At 37.2% G+C, this 15,742-nt stretch overlaps 1 protein-coding gene and 1 pseudogene across 1 annotated transcript; both read right to left on the bottom strand.

The window, feature by feature from the left end:
• Window positions 1–1,028: 1,028 nt before the first annotated feature.
• On the bottom strand, window positions 1,029–4,498 carry LOC132037802 (premnaspirodiene oxygenase-like). The gene is made up of 3 exons (XM_059428425.1): window positions 4,481–4,498; window positions 2,021–2,893; window positions 1,029–1,666 (listed from the first exon to the last, which is right to left on the bottom strand). The coding sequence occupies exons 1-3, from the start codon at window positions 4,496–4,498 to the stop codon at window positions 1,043–1,045; spliced, it is 1,515 nt and encodes a 504-aa protein (XP_059284408.1). The 3' UTR covers window positions 1,029–1,042.
• Window positions 4,499–9,876: 5,378 nt separating this feature from the next.
• LOC132038398 (uncharacterized GPI-anchored protein At1g61900-like) lies at window positions 9,877–15,599 on the bottom strand (annotated as a pseudogene).
• Window positions 15,600–15,742: the final 143 nt, after the last annotated feature.

Here is a 15,742-nt window from a genome sequence, read left to right on the forward strand (position 1 = left end):
AGGAACTATGGATTGATCACAAGAAGCCAATTGACATCTTCAGTGATAGCAAGGCAGCCATTCAAATTGCTGCAAATCCAGTGTATCATGAAAGGACCAAGCACATAGAAATAGATTGTTATTTTATAAGAGAAAAGATAATGCAAGGAATGGTAGCAACCATGTACATTTCTACAATGGAGCAACCAGCTGACATATTAACAAAAGGACTTCTAGAGTCCAACATGAATACTTAAGTTCCAAGCTAGGTATGCTGAATATATTTGAAGTGCCCCATACCTAGCTTGAGGGGGAGTGTAGAAGAAATAGAATAAAGGCTTGTAACTAGAAGGGTATAGGTGTACTTTCACTATGTCATTAAGTGAGTTAATGGTGTCACAAAGTTAGTTAGTTAGTTAAGTAAGTAGTTAGTGACACATTTACATACTTGTATATATATTCCTGTACACACAATATACAAGTTAGTTGAATAAAATGGAAGTGAGAATATTTCTCTCTCTACAACTCAATCTCCCTTCTTCTTGTACCTGCTTCTAAATTCTGTAACCTAATGTGTTTTGCCCATAAAATCACAATAATCCTCTTCATGACAGTCTACATCTACGTCAATTATTGTCCAGTAATCAACACAAATTTCATGCAGGTTATATATGATCTTTTTTGTCTCCCACTTAACTTTGACTTAATCAGTCACCTAGATAAATCCAAATTTATACATACATCATAACTCATTCGTAGTCCGTAATGTATCACAAATTCAATTCTCAATTCGTATATATCACATATATACACAAATGTCTTTTAAATCTAATGAAATTTAAGGCATAAAACATAAAAATGGAGCTACTCAACATAAAAGTACCTTTAAAGCTAATGAAAATAATCAAATACAATGTTCATTTATTTGACCATTACTCATCACCGGATGAGAAGGATGAAACAGAAAAGGTACATAAACTATTACAAGCCTGTACTTAACTTATTCAATGCTTGTGAACTTTAAAACAAGTGGAGCAAGCAGTATTAAAACAAAATTTCAGAGTTAATCGAGAGGAGATACATAAGGAGTAGCAATCAAGTAAAGATCATTTTGTCTTCTGGTAGCTATTCCATTTGCCTCAGTCATGTCCAAATCCCTTGCATTAATTCCTTCTGGAAGTTTCCAATCAAAATTGTAAAGCAAATGGGCTAAAGGCAGAGTAATAAGAGCTAAACCAAATTGTATTCCTGGACAAATTCGTGTTCCTGTGCCAAAGGGAAGAAACTGAAAGTGATTCCCAGTAAACTCAAAAGAATTCTTCTCAAATCTCTCGGGTATAAAACATTCAGGATCTTCCCAGCTCTCAGGATCTCTTCCAATTGCCCAGACGTTAACCATGACTTTGCTTTTCAATGGTATAGTGAAACCATCTATTTGTGTTTCCTCCCTGCGTTCTCGCAGGACCAGCAAGGGAGTTGGCGGGTGTAAACTGAGTGTCTCTTTGATCACTAACTTGAGGTAATTAAGCTTTAAAATATCAGTATCATCATCACATGTTTTCTTTCTTTTAAAGACTTCTCTCGCTTCAGCTTGTGCTTTTGCCATGACACTCGGACTTTTCATCATTTCTGATAATGCCCAAATAACCATTGAAGATGATGTGTCAGATCCTGCTACGAACATATCCTACACGAAATATGGTCAAACGACTAAGTAACTATACATCACATTACTTTCATGGACCACCCTTAAAATTGTGTTTTACCTTTTTAAAATTGTCGAATAAATTTTTATTTGACATAAAGTTAAATATTCTAAAAAAAACTAGTGAAACTTTGGTTTCATTAATATTAGAAAGACCAAAAGATAAGAAGACACAAAAAAGTTATGGAGCTAGTCGTTAACAAATTGTAATGGCAGTGAAGTCTAAACAGTTTGAGTAGTAGTACATGATATGCATGTGGGTTTTCGATAGAAAAAATTACAAGATTTTGATATTTTGTAAAATAAAAAAGACAACGGGAAAAGGAATACACTTACAAGAATAACTGCTTTGATGTTGTCATTTGTTAAGGAAACTGGAAAACTGCCTCTCTCCATGACTCTTATAAAAACATCGACCAAATCTTCAACTCCAGACTCACCATTACAACTTCTTCCATTTGTGTGACTCTCTCTTTGCACATTGATAATGTTGTCCAAGACTGCATCTATCTTATTACGGGCTTTCATTAGTTTAGATTCCATCCCGCTAAGCCCATGTAGAAATTTTCTCGAAGGGAACAAATCAGCCAACTCGAATCCACCGGATAATGATTGTGCTTGATGAATCAATTTTATCAACTCAGTTTGATCTTTGCACACAGTCCCAAATGCTGACCTACATGTCGCAGCATTCATAAACCATAAAAGCTTTTCTGCTAAGTTGATTGACAAATCTAAGTCCATTGATCCAACGGATGATAGGAGACTCGAGAGCTCATCTCGTCCAATTGGGCTAAAAGACTTGACCATCTTGGCACTAAGTAGCTCCAAGACAGTCAATTTACGCATATGTCTCCAGTAATCACCATATGGAGAAAAGGCAATGTCCTTACAGTTGTAACAAATAATTTTTCCCATCATGGTTTCTGGCCTGGATGCAAAAGCGAGGTCATGGGTTTTTAGGATTTGTTTGGCCATGTGTGCGGAGGAAACAACGACTGTGGGAACTTCCCCGAGCTGTAAGTACATAATGGGGCCATATTTTTGTGATAAGTTTTTGAGAACTCGATGTGGTAGTCCACTTGTCAAGTGATGCACACTTCCAATAATAGGTAGCCTCCACGGGCCCGGAGGCAGTAGGGTTTTCGACTTCCTCCATTTTTGAATTAGAAGGAAGAGGAAGGACATGAATAGCAAGAAGGAAATCATCTTATTACAGGAATCTGGGGAAAGAAAGTTAATTAACTCGAGTTGATGAATTTTCCATTTTTGAGATGGTTACTTATATATTGGGTAACGAAGTAACTGTTTATCAAGTAGATTTTCCAGGTTGGACGAAAATAAGATCACATGGGACAAAAACCACCTTGCCCTCCTTAAATCCAAATAAGCCCTCAGATTGAAAAACTACAAAGATTGCCGATTATAAACAAATATAATGGATTCATTAACATGAGTTACAATACAAGACGTGCTATATAATATATATAGTTGATCCTAAGATATTTCTTATAGGGATATGTCTGTCTAGAAGGTGAGCCTAATAACTTGTGGTTCAAAGATAGTTTAAAAAATATGATATGTTTCAACAACTATTACGTACACAAAAAGTATAGATTTTCTCATGAAAACATTTTACATCGTATGACAGTCTTTTGTTTACTTGTCTTGACCCTTAATAACTAAGAATCCTTCATATGGCCACTGGATTCTATCAATTGGATCTTGATCAAGACATAAAGACTACTCCCTCCGTTTTAATTTATGGGTACTGTTTGACTGAGCATGTAATTAATTTTTTTCTTTTGAAATTTATGATCTAAAATAAGCCTTAAATATTATAACCGATTTTTTTATTCAGTTCATTACAAATTATGGCATTGGCTATCACGCGCCTAACGGTAGTAATTTGTAATGATTTTTCCTTCAACTGCACTTTGAATTGCACTTTTTGCTTTCATTTCCTGAAATTGTTAGAACTATTAAACAACAGAAAAGACAAGTAATTTTCAAAAAGATGCAGCGTTCCAACCTCTTTCCCCTAGCTATCAGAAGTGTAAGAAGGTAATAATCTGCTTCCATTAATCTCTGTCAACATGTGTATATATAGAAAGATCCTAGGCTATAATGAAGGTAACTAAATATACACCTAACCATAATGGTAACTAAATATTCTTCTAATATATTTACATCAATAAATATGGTAACTAAATATTTACATAATATTCTAACACACCCCCGCAGTCGAAGTGGGAGGTTTGCGGATGCTTAGGTTGTCGCGAAAATCTTCAAATAGAACCAAGGGAAGACCTTTAGTAAATATGTCCTCGATCTGATAGCGCGATGGGACATGTAGGACACGTACATGACCACGAGCAACTTGTTCACTTGACGCGAGTGAATATCCATCTCGATATGCTTAGTGCGTTGATGTTGAACAGATTGCCAGAGATAGATATATGGCACTAACATTATCACAGTACACCAACGTAGCCTTTCGTATTGGACAATGAAGTTCTAGAAGCAGATTGCGTAGCCAACAAGACTCGGAACAACATTGGCTACCCCTCGATATTCGGCCTCCGCACTAGATCGAGACATGATGGCACCGCTGGCGGACCAAGAAATGAGATTATCACCAAGAAAGACACAATAACCAGAAGTCGAACGCCTGGTATCCGGACAACCACCCCAATCTACATCCGTATACGAAATGGGAGTGGTGGGTTTAGATGGATACTGATGCAAGCCATGATCAAGGGTGCCCTTACTATAACGCACAATACGTTTGAGAGCATTCATGTGGACCTCCATCCGGTTATGCATGAATAGATAAATCTGTTGCACAGCATACAAAATGTCTGGTCTCGTGAACGTGAGATATTGCAGTGCACCTGCCAGGCTGCGATAAAGTGAAGGATCCTTAAATGGTGAGGTAGATGTGGCACTTAACTTCGGTTTAGTGTCAACTGGCGTGGCACTTGGCCTACAAGACAACACGCTAGCTCGTTCTATGATCTCTTTGGCGTACTTCTTTTGAGATAAAAATAAACCACACCGTACGACGAGTAACCGCTATTCCCAAGAAATAACCGAGTGGTCCCAAATCCTCCATAGTAAATTCGAGTTGAAGTGTGTCATGATAGACTTCCGAAGATCATCGAGAGGTAGTTAAGATGATATCATCCACATACAAAAGAAGATACGCCATATCAATACCTTTTCGGTAGATGAACAGAGAATGATCAGACTTGCTGTGGGTGAAACCAATACTAGAAACATAGTCAGCAAATCTTTTGTACCAGGCCTGGAGAGCTTGCTTGAGGCCATATAAGGACTTCTTTAGTAAGCAGACATAGTCAGGATGTGTAGGGTCGCGAAAACCCACGGGTTGATGCATGCAGACAGTTTCCTCGAGTTCACTATATAAGAATGCATTTTTCACATCAAGTTGGTGAATAGGCCAAGCATTAGAGAGAGCTAGACCGAGAACAGTGTGGATGGTCACCAGTTTCACCACTGGGCTAAAAGTACCACCACAATTCACGCCAACTTATTGAGTTTTGCCATCACCTACAAGTCGGGCTTTATGCCTCTCAAAGGAACCGTCAGAGTGTTCTTTATGTCTAAAAATCCACATAGACCGAGATAACATGCACATTAGGTGGGGCGAGCTTTAAATCCCACGTCTTATTTTTAATAAGAGCCTTATATTCATCTTCCATAGCCATTTTCCAATTCGGGTCACGTAAGGCGAGACACGGGGTTACAAGGAAGGGAGATTTGGATGTAGAGTGATGGTCGTATTTTGGGTTAGGCTTGACAATACCATGTTGACTCCAGTGATCGATTTTTGACCGGAGAGGACAAAGGGACGCGGCGACGGGGCCGGACAGCAATGGGCGGTAATGCCGAGGGTGAGGCGTATGTGGCCGTGGGTGGTGCAGGACCAATGGGCAAAATGGAGTATGGTCACTGGAAGGTGGGCTGTTTTGTGAGGCTAAATGGTGGATTACATAAGGAGAGGGTCCATCGTCCAGAAAATCATAATGATGACGATCTAAGGGAGTATGTAGCTTAGCAAAAGGAAATTGGGTTTCATCGAACACGACATGATGACTTATGATGATTTTCTTGGATGATAAATCATAACATTTGTAACCATGATGATGGGATGGATAGCCTAAGAACACACATGGGGTGGAACGGGCTTGAAGCTTGTTAATGTTATTAGATGGGAATAGGGGTAACATAGGCAACCAAACACCCGAAGATGAGAATAGGATGGGTCTTTGTGATAGAGTACTTTGAGAGGAGATTGATAGGCTAATCCTTTATGAGGAAGAATGTTGAGGAGGTAGGTGGCCATTTGTAATGCATGATGCCAAAAATAAGGAGGTAAAAATGCATGAGTGAGTAAAGTACGAACCATGTTGTTTATTGTTCGAATTTTTCTTTCGGCCTTTCCATTTTGTGATGAGGTATGAGGACGGGAGAGGCGAAAAGACAAGCCATTAGATTTACAAAACTCCCAGAATGGACCGTTATCAAATTCCCTACCATTATCACATTGAATGTTCTTTATTTCCCATTCAAATTGAGTGCGAATGAAATTTAGAAAGACTAAGAAAGTGGGTAATGTTTGAGACTTAGTTGATAAGGGAAATGTCCACAAAAAATTAGAGTAATCATCCAAGAACAAAACATATTATTTGTGGCCCAAAGAGCTCAAAATGAGAGATGTCCAAAGATCACTATGGATAGTATCAAATGGCATACATGTTTGTGAATGAGATGCAACAAATGGAAATTTAATCTATTTTCCAAGAGTGCAGGAATGACAAACATGAGACTTAATCGGTCCATTACATTTAATAAATTTATTTTGCCTAAGGGAGTCGAAAACAGGTGCTCCCGGATGACCCAAGCGATCATGCCACATAGATGAAGTTAAAGCTGCAAAAGACGATGGTGGTGTGGTGGTGATAGGATAAAGCTCGCCCTGACTATCACATCTCATTAGACGCATCCCCGTCCAGTAATCCTTCACAGAAAAACCAAAAGGATCAAATTCAACAGAAACTGAGTTATCTATGGTGAATTTTCGAACTGAGACTAGGTTCTTGATAAGATGAGGAGCATGAAGAACATTTTTTAAGGCTAAAGGTGGGTTGGGGAGAGCTAAGTTGTTATGACCATAACCACGAATTGGAATTGAATGACCATTTCCGATAATTATACCATGATTATTGCTCAAATTAAAATAAGACGAGAGGTTACCTTGCGCGGATGTCATATGAGAAGTGGCCGGCAGATTCCGTGTACCAATTTGCGTCGGAGGAGTGAGCCCAAGCGTGTGCATTGCTTTGCCGATGTCGGTCGGATGGGGGTCGAACGTCGGTAAAGTAAAGCTTGTGGTGGACGTGGCCCGAAAGTATGTGACTGCCTACCGTGAGTGTTTGTCCACGGCCGGGAGTAGTTGATCGGACATAGAGAGGCACTGAAAGCCACACACGTAGGCCACCGCCATTGTTGTGCATTCCCATCCAAGGCCGCCGCCACCATTGTCGCCGGTCGTGGTGCCGTCGTCACCGCGCGTCCACCATTGAAACCACCATTGTTTCGATTGTTGCTGCCCCTATTGCCACCACCTCTGCCACGGTTCTTTCCACCATTGTTGCTGCGGTTTTGATGCCTTTTACCACTGTTATTCTGACGGTTTGGGTGGTTATTTCCAAAAGAGGGGTTATCATCGTAATCCTGAGCAATCATGGCATTAGCGGATCTCGTGGCAAGCTGTTTGGTGAAGCCTGTTTGTTCGAGAATGAGCATGGAACGGCCTTGATAGAAGAGAGGAAGAGGATTGCTTTGACGGATAAGTGTACCCACCCCCTTATAGGCGTCAGTGAGTCCGGCTACCATTTGAAGGACGAGGCGGTTGTTGGAGACTGGAGCACCGACGTTCTTGAGTTAATCGGATAGAATCTTGAGTCGTTGACAATACGGAAGCATTAGGAAGTCCTCCATATATATTAGTATGAGAAAATTCATGCTCTGATAAAGTGACCGAGAATTTTTGTTATCTTGGAATATGTCACGCAACCTATTCCAAGCTTCCATGGCCGTGGAGTCGGGTTCAAGGATAGTATGCAATAGGTCGGTGAGAGATGGTAGATAAATCCATCAAGAACCGTGGCATCAAGAGTCGACCATAACTCTTTTTCGCATCGCTTTGGGCACCTTTCCTGGGACCGTGGAATGATATGGTGGAGGACTGCGGGACTTGGCGTGGATTTTGAAGAAGTTCCGCCCATGTCCCATATTGGACGTTTTCCATCTCAAGAGTAATGGAGATGTGATTTTTGATGTTGGAGACGACCCAAAGGCAGGGAAGGACTTGGTGGAGTCGATGAGGAGGAATCACCATGGTGCCGGATTGGAGAAAGATGATGATGTTGACGCAGATTTTGGAGGAAGAGAGAGGCGTAGACCGTGCCCTACCGATACCATGTAAGAAGGTAATAATCTGCTTCCATTAATCTTTGTCCACATGTGTATATATACAAAGATCCTAGGCTATAATGAAGGTAACTAAATATACACCTAACCATAAAGGTAACTAAATATTCTTCTAATATATTTACATCAATAAAGATGGTAACTAAATATTTACATAATATTCTAACAAGAAGAACCCTAGTGTACGTGATACCATGGTTAACATCCTTGTGAAAAGGTGATAGCAAGTGAATCAATAGCGGTACGTTTGTAACTGAATCAATGACTGAACAGTAATTTCTTTAACCCTAGCTAACTCAAGATTATGATTCATACATGTATATATTGTGTTTTAATCTCTGCTATGACTATTAATAATATATCTTAAGTTGGTATTAGAGCCATCATAGTTAGATTTAAGATTAACGTTCAATCTTAAGTTATAATGAATTAATATATTCTTGCTGTGAAATTCGTTTTATTGTCGGGAAAAGATCCCGATGAGGGCAGGTTTTTTGTGAGCTTGTGAATGTACGAAATTTTATGTTAATTAATTAAGGACAAAAAACTGTTGACAATGGATTATAATTATATTACAAAGTGATTTGAAGAGGAGAGTAAAAACGAGCCTTTCAGGGCTGGCGGCTGGCAGCAAGGAAGAAATAAATAAAGAACGTGCTTGTTGGTTGCGGCAAAACCCTTTTTTTTTCCAATATATTGTGTATTTTGAATTTTGATTCATCACGTGACTTATATTTTGAATCATAAGCTTAAGTAAAAAATAACGAAAGGCTTTTGGCTTCACGTGAAAGGATTGCAGCTGTAATTATAATTTTCATTTGAAGTGGATTGGAATCTTTACCTATCAAAAAGGTTCCTTGGTTAAGTGAAATCTTATTCTCTTTCAGTTACATTAATTCTGGTGAGAGTAACAAGACTAAAATTAATTGGACAATCGCCATTCTCCATTTTATGACAGTAGGTAAAAGATTACACTCGTTGAATAGCTACTCGTTCTTTGTTTGATTGTGTGAGGGACCGTGACAAAATGAATTGATCATTGGTCTAATCAAAATATGTATTTAAGACAATAAAAGGGTTTAATCATATGGGCTTTATTTTATCTCACATGTATAATATTTATTTTAGTTAATCCATCTTGAGGTAGGGGTGGGGTTGGGGGCGGGGGGCGTGGTTTGGCTAGACTCCTGCCATACGAATAGCATATAGAACAGAAGATTATAAATAAAGGGAGGGGGACATAAAACTGAACTTCCATAAATGTAAACATCTATCCTAGACAAAAATTTATCTATGATGGTATGTGACCTGGTAAAAATTTGCCAAAGCATTCTCTCAATTTTGGTATACAAACCAAAATTTTGTCAATATCATAACGGCCAACCGAAAAAAGAGTTTTAAAATACTGATCACCAAGACTAGCAGATTAAACTCTGAATAAACCAAGTATATACAATAATCGCCAATCCAAATTTTCTCTATACAATTTTTATTGCAACATACAAAAGAAAAATAGAGAATGGTGAATGATAGATAAATGATGCTATAAAGGCTGCAAATTTGAGCTACTAGTGCTAACATTTTCTTTCAGGACATACAAACAGTGTCTAATATAAGTGTTACTATATACTGTAGCATATTTCTTTGATGAAAATTCAAGTGATCCAGCCAACTTAAATGAGCAACTGGATGACCATTGATGAAGCAAAAAGCAGGGGATACACCATATCCTTGATGTAAACTCCTGAAATGCAAGAAAATTTTACATATTTAGATACAATTATATGCTGTAAACAGATTACTGGCCCTCAAAGTATGCCATTCTATACTAATAATCAGGTACAAATTTGGAGAAAAGTAACTTCCTTCATTAGAAAGTTTATGACACAAAAGGACTGGAATGGATTAGTAACATCTAACTCTACCCTCTCAATGTTGGATGCCTATTTCTTTATGTGATACTATTTCGTTATTAGTTCATGTAAAAAAGAATGATACATATCTATAGTTGAGTACAATTAACTTTAAACTTCTCATTGTACCTCCAATGAGAAGCTTCTATAGCCACATAACTGTTATGACAAGTTTAAGACCACAAGTTTATAAAGTTTTTTTTTCCTTCTTTGTAGCTCTCTAGTTGTGAGATGTCTCTAGCAATTCTAAAAAGGAATCCAATTTTACTACTCTTTCTTGCTCCAAAACTTTTAGGAATCCAATTTTACTACTCTTTCTTGCTCCAAAACTTTCTTAAATTTGGAGAAATTATAGCTAAGCATTCTGCTTGAAAGAGTAGCTTCCTTACAATGAAGAAGATTATGGACTCCAATATTTGGAGATCTAGTTCCAAGTTCTCCTTGAGAAATCCATTAACATTATTGCAGCCTCATTACCAGATTCAAAAGCAGCAAGGTTGGTCAATTTAGAAATGTCCATGACCATAAGGATGAACTTGACCAAAATTTCTATCCTCCCCCAAAGAGCAACATCAACTATGGAGTATACAGTAAAGAAATTATTGAATTCGACATCTCATGCTGGTGAAATATGTATGCAATAGATAAGGGCCTGTCTGGTTCAGATTATATCACCTAATTTAATCAGTATATCTGTTAAACCAACTTTTAAACCAACTTCATTAGTCATATTTGTTATGTCTAGAAAGCCAATAAATTTATCGTAACAACATATTAAGCTGATATATGTTATTATAGGTTTGAATGAGTTATCCAAAAGCTTATTTTGTAATCAGAAACGCATTCCAAACACATCGAGCCATTAAAGTACGTTTCACTCAGAGATAAAAGGCTCTAGCTATTGTGCCATACCTTTACTGAGCTGAGAGGATGTTGCCTTGGGAAGTTCGGGGAGTGCAACAGCTGCAAAATTATTTTGTCATTATCAAAGTAAACGATACATGTGTGATGGGGGAATAATCAGAAGAAGAGGAGAATGGAAGCTGTAAGACCTTCGCAATTATAAAGAAAGCTAATTTCTCAATATCTTTCAAAGTTTTCAGAAGGGAAAAGTAAAGTTGTGCATACTGTTGTTGCAGGTAGAAACAGCACTAGAATATGCTGAGGACCAAGGAGCTACCACATTGTCATTAAGATCACAAATAAAGCCAATTCCTGAAGTCTGGCCATATGTTTAATCTGTAGGCAAGCTCGGCAAGAGGCATCCCGATTCTGAAGTAAAAAAATAAAAAATCAGTCAAACATGAGAATGAATGACAGTTGCAGTTCTCTAAAGACATAAATATCATTCAATTATTGAGCAGAAAAAAGTATCATCATTCATTCATGTTGTGTATGTTAAACAATGTTGTACCTAATAAAAAGACTATATGATATGCCTCGGCAATGAAGTGTATATAAGCAACAAATGATATGTTACCTGCCAGAAGAAAAAACAAATTCTATAATAAAGTTCAACATGTCAAAAAAAAAAAAAAAACAACTCCAAACTGCTGAAGTTTGAACCATACTTCTGAGAGATCAAGATTAAACAAGTAATCTAAATCACATTAGATATTCCGACTCAATTTACTTTCACGTGTCTTCTACTTTATATGGCGACATATGATTATAAAGACAGTTCTATAATTTAGAGTAATTCATTACCTTTTTCATCCACTGATGCATCAGTATGTGGCAAATCAAATCCAGGGTTCCACGTAATAAGAACAAATTGAACACCCAAACTATGTCAATAACCAAACCAGTACCACGAGAAAATAATTGCACGATGAAAAGATGCTGCAAAGGAGCTAACCTTGAATAGAAAAATCCTTGAGGTGTACATGGCAAAGGTCAAAAATGTTACTGGTGATATTTGCTTCTTTCAACTTCTTTCCAAGCAATGTGGCACAATTTAGAGCTTGGAGATTTGTAATGAAGCTCTGCTGTTGCAAGCGCGACAAGTAACTATTCATTGCATCGCAGCAGGATGTCTCATTACTTGTCACCTCTCCATATTCTTTCAAAATGTTCTTTATGTCCGGAAACACCAATGGACATGCTAATAGTTCAGAAAGAAGAATGAGCCTAAATTAAGCATCCCAAAATATATAATGCCCTAATTAAATATGACACATTATGCATAACATCAGTCAAAATTTTTAGAGGACAAAGTTAAATTGTTTAAATTTCACATTTTCTCGTCCAGAGGTCGAAAAAATTATGCAGACTTGTAGTTCAACTTGTAGCTTCTAGTTTCCAATTATTTGATAGATGTTTTAAAAAGGCAAAATCCAAAAGAGCGCAGCTACAAAACAGTTTCATCTACAATAATACTATCAGGTGTCAAAATGATAGTATTATTATGGGATAATTAACTTTTTTGGACCGCCCAAGGAAATAATATGTTCCGCATATTAAGTGTAAATATACATATTGTATACACAAATATACATATAATATACACAATCAGTGTATATGTTTAGTATATTTTAGCTAGCGCTCATAATTAATTTCGGCCGATGGGCCAAAATGAAAAAGTCCCTATTATTATTGCTTTAAGTTCCACATTCCTGCACTTACATTTGTTTATCTCACAGCTTGAAAGTACTCTAATGATTCTATTAGCTGAAGAAGGATCAAATTTGCTGGCCAGCCATCGTAATACAATGCTCTCACAGTCACTTATAAGAGTTGATTTCTCTGGCAAGGCGAGGGCGGCTGTCACATTTTTATGCCTGAAAGCTAAAACTTCAGCTGCAGCAGATATAGCATTCTGGCAAACTCGGTTACAGCACTCAATAGTTGGATCTATTTTTTCACAAGCAGCCAGCAAAGCTGATGTATTTAAACTGCTTTCAATTTCATTAACATCTATAACAGGAATAGATGATTCTGTAAGATTGGAGGGATCCACAGAACAAATGTCAAGAAGTTTCTCACTGGCACCTTGACTTTCTAGAATTTGTTCGACATCTGATGGGCAGTGCCTAGCATGAGTCACATTCAGTGCAAGACTTTGTGATTCAGTACTGGCCTGCCCTAAAAGAACCACTAGGCTGGCATCTAATTGAGGACAACATATCACATTGGCAAGATATGGAGCAAATGAAGACCAACAATCTGTTGCTGTTGTTCTTAAAATGCTATCCACAGCTGAGAAATTGAATGCACAATGTCCTGAAAAGTGTTAAAGGGATAATTACATTTTGGGACCGCTCAAAAAAATAATAGCCAACAAACGTATAGGTTTTATATATTAAAGTATAAATATACATATAATACTTTTAGTCTAAAAAAAAAAAATACATATAATATACATTTTGTATACATGAATATACATATAGTATGAATAACATATACTGTATATGATATACATAACCAATGTATACGATTATGTATATTTTGACCACCGCGTGTAATTAATTTGGGCCAACGGGCCAAAAATGAAAAAAATCCCAAAGTTAAAAGGCACCTTTCGTCGGTGACCAGCTTATATCAACTATGTGAAATTTACTACTAGTACTTGGTAGAACAATCCCTATGATGTATTGGAAGTTCATTATCACTACGGAAAAGGTCCATATATGCCCGTGGACTATGCGAAATTGCACACATTTGCCCGTCGTTTAAAGGTCAGTCCGCCCATGCCCCTAACGTTACGTTCGTCGGCGTCACCCATGCCCTTGAGTTAACGAAACTCGACAAAAATATCGAGGGCAAATTTGTGCTCCGCATAGTATAGGGTCATATTTGATCCACTGAAATTCCTAAATATTATGGCACAAAAGCAACAATATGGCACAAAATATCACTGCATTCCAAAATATAAAAAACATTTGCAATTACAATCCATGCATCCATCATTACATTACATCTAAATTATGCAACTAAAAGATCAAATGCAATTACAACCATCTTTTAAAGATTGTTTTCACAAACAAGAGCACCATTTTAGCTTTTCAAAAGATTTGTTTTACTAATGATAATATCTTCTTCTTTTTTCAATTAGTTGATGATCTGGATAGTTCTTTCTAGATATTTTTCGCCTTTCCAGTCCCAATAGCTATACGATAATGCATGCAACAACTGCCGCACAAAACTTAAACATAAAAAAATTTCATTAGATATCTGCCACAAAAAAATCACAAGGAAAAAAAGATAACTTACATCAGACTTATGACACCCGAAAAAACGTCTCCTGCAGTGCTCAAATTTTGATAGCAATAATAGAGAGAATATTACATTTTAGGGATTTATATGGTCTTACATAAAATTTAATGTGGTCTGTCCCTTTCGCGAATTCCACGCATAACATAAATTTAGTAGAATTATTTGGAGTCCATGATGTGAGATGGAGTGACGAACCCTTCCACAACTATTTGAAGAACTCGAAGCTTCCGACATTTCATAAACAAGTGAAAGAATAAGAGAGCAAAGTGTGGGTTGCACAATAAGTGTGGAGTTTCAAAATGCAGTACCAAAAAATCGTTGGCTAGCATAAAGTGCATTACGAAAAAAAATCTAAGAACTATTGGTACAATAAGAAGTTGTTGATTGCATTATCGTGTAGATATTGGGACTGGGAAGATGAAAAATATCTAGAAAGAATTATCCAGGTTATCAACAAATTGACAAAAAAAAAGATATTATCATTAGTAAAACAAATTTTTTGAAAAGGTAAAATGGTGCTCTTGTTTGTGAAAATAATCTTTAAAAGATGGCTGTAATTGCATTTGATCTTTTAGTTGTATAATTTAGATGTAATGTAATGGTGGATGCATGAATTGTAATTGCAAATATTTTTTATGTTTTGGAATGCAATAATATCTTGTGCCATATTGTTGCTGTTGTGCCATAATAATTAGGAACTTCAGTGGATCAAATATGATCCTATACTATGCGGAACTGCACAAATTTGCCCTCCAATATTTTTGTCAGGTTTCCGTTAACTCAAGGGCATGGGTTACACAAAACGTAACGTTAGGGGCATGGACGGACTGACCTTTAAACGACGGGCAAATGTGTGCAATTTCGTATAGTCCGCGGGCATATATGGACCTTTGCCGTTATCACTATAAGCCTAAAAATATTGGCAGGCAATTAAGCAATGGTGTACAAGTCAGAAAGGACCTAAATTTTACTTTTTTTCTTTGCCATCTAAATCCACTCTGCGTGATATTTTGTGAATGTTATTCCTTGATTTTGGGCACGAAATGTTTGTAAATGTTGCTGTAGTAAATACCTGATAACTTTGGCACACCAGTGTATGTAAATGGCATTGGCATTAATGGTGAAGGTGCTAGCGAAGGCAACATAGCTTCAGGAGCAATGCTTGGAGAGGCATCATAATTACTTTTACTTAATAAATGAGAGTCCAGAATATCACTATCTTGAGTGCACAGAGATCCAAGAAATCCTGAAACTGAGACACAGTTCATAAAGATCGCATAAATGATTGAACATCAGTGGGGGAGAAATCTATCATAGCAAATGGAAATCCAAAAGGCTGTGTGAGTTCAATTAGTGATGCACATCAAGGTGTTGCATCTCAACAAGAAGGTCATCATGTTGGGGTCTTAGA

Source organism: Lycium ferocissimum, chromosome 11 (genome assembly GCF_029784015.1).
Source record: "Lycium ferocissimum isolate CSIRO_LF1 chromosome 11, AGI_CSIRO_Lferr_CH_V1, whole genome shotgun sequence".
Taxonomy (NCBI): Eukaryota; Viridiplantae; Streptophyta; class Magnoliopsida; order Solanales; family Solanaceae; genus Lycium; species Lycium ferocissimum.

Bases quoted from the DNA above. Each gene is read 5' to 3' on its own strand.
- LOC132037802 (XM_059428425.1), bottom strand. The intron at 1,667-2,020 runs GTAAGTGTATTC...TATTTCGTGTAG, and splicing joins ACATCAAAGCAGTTATTCTT to GATATGTTCGTAGCAGGATC.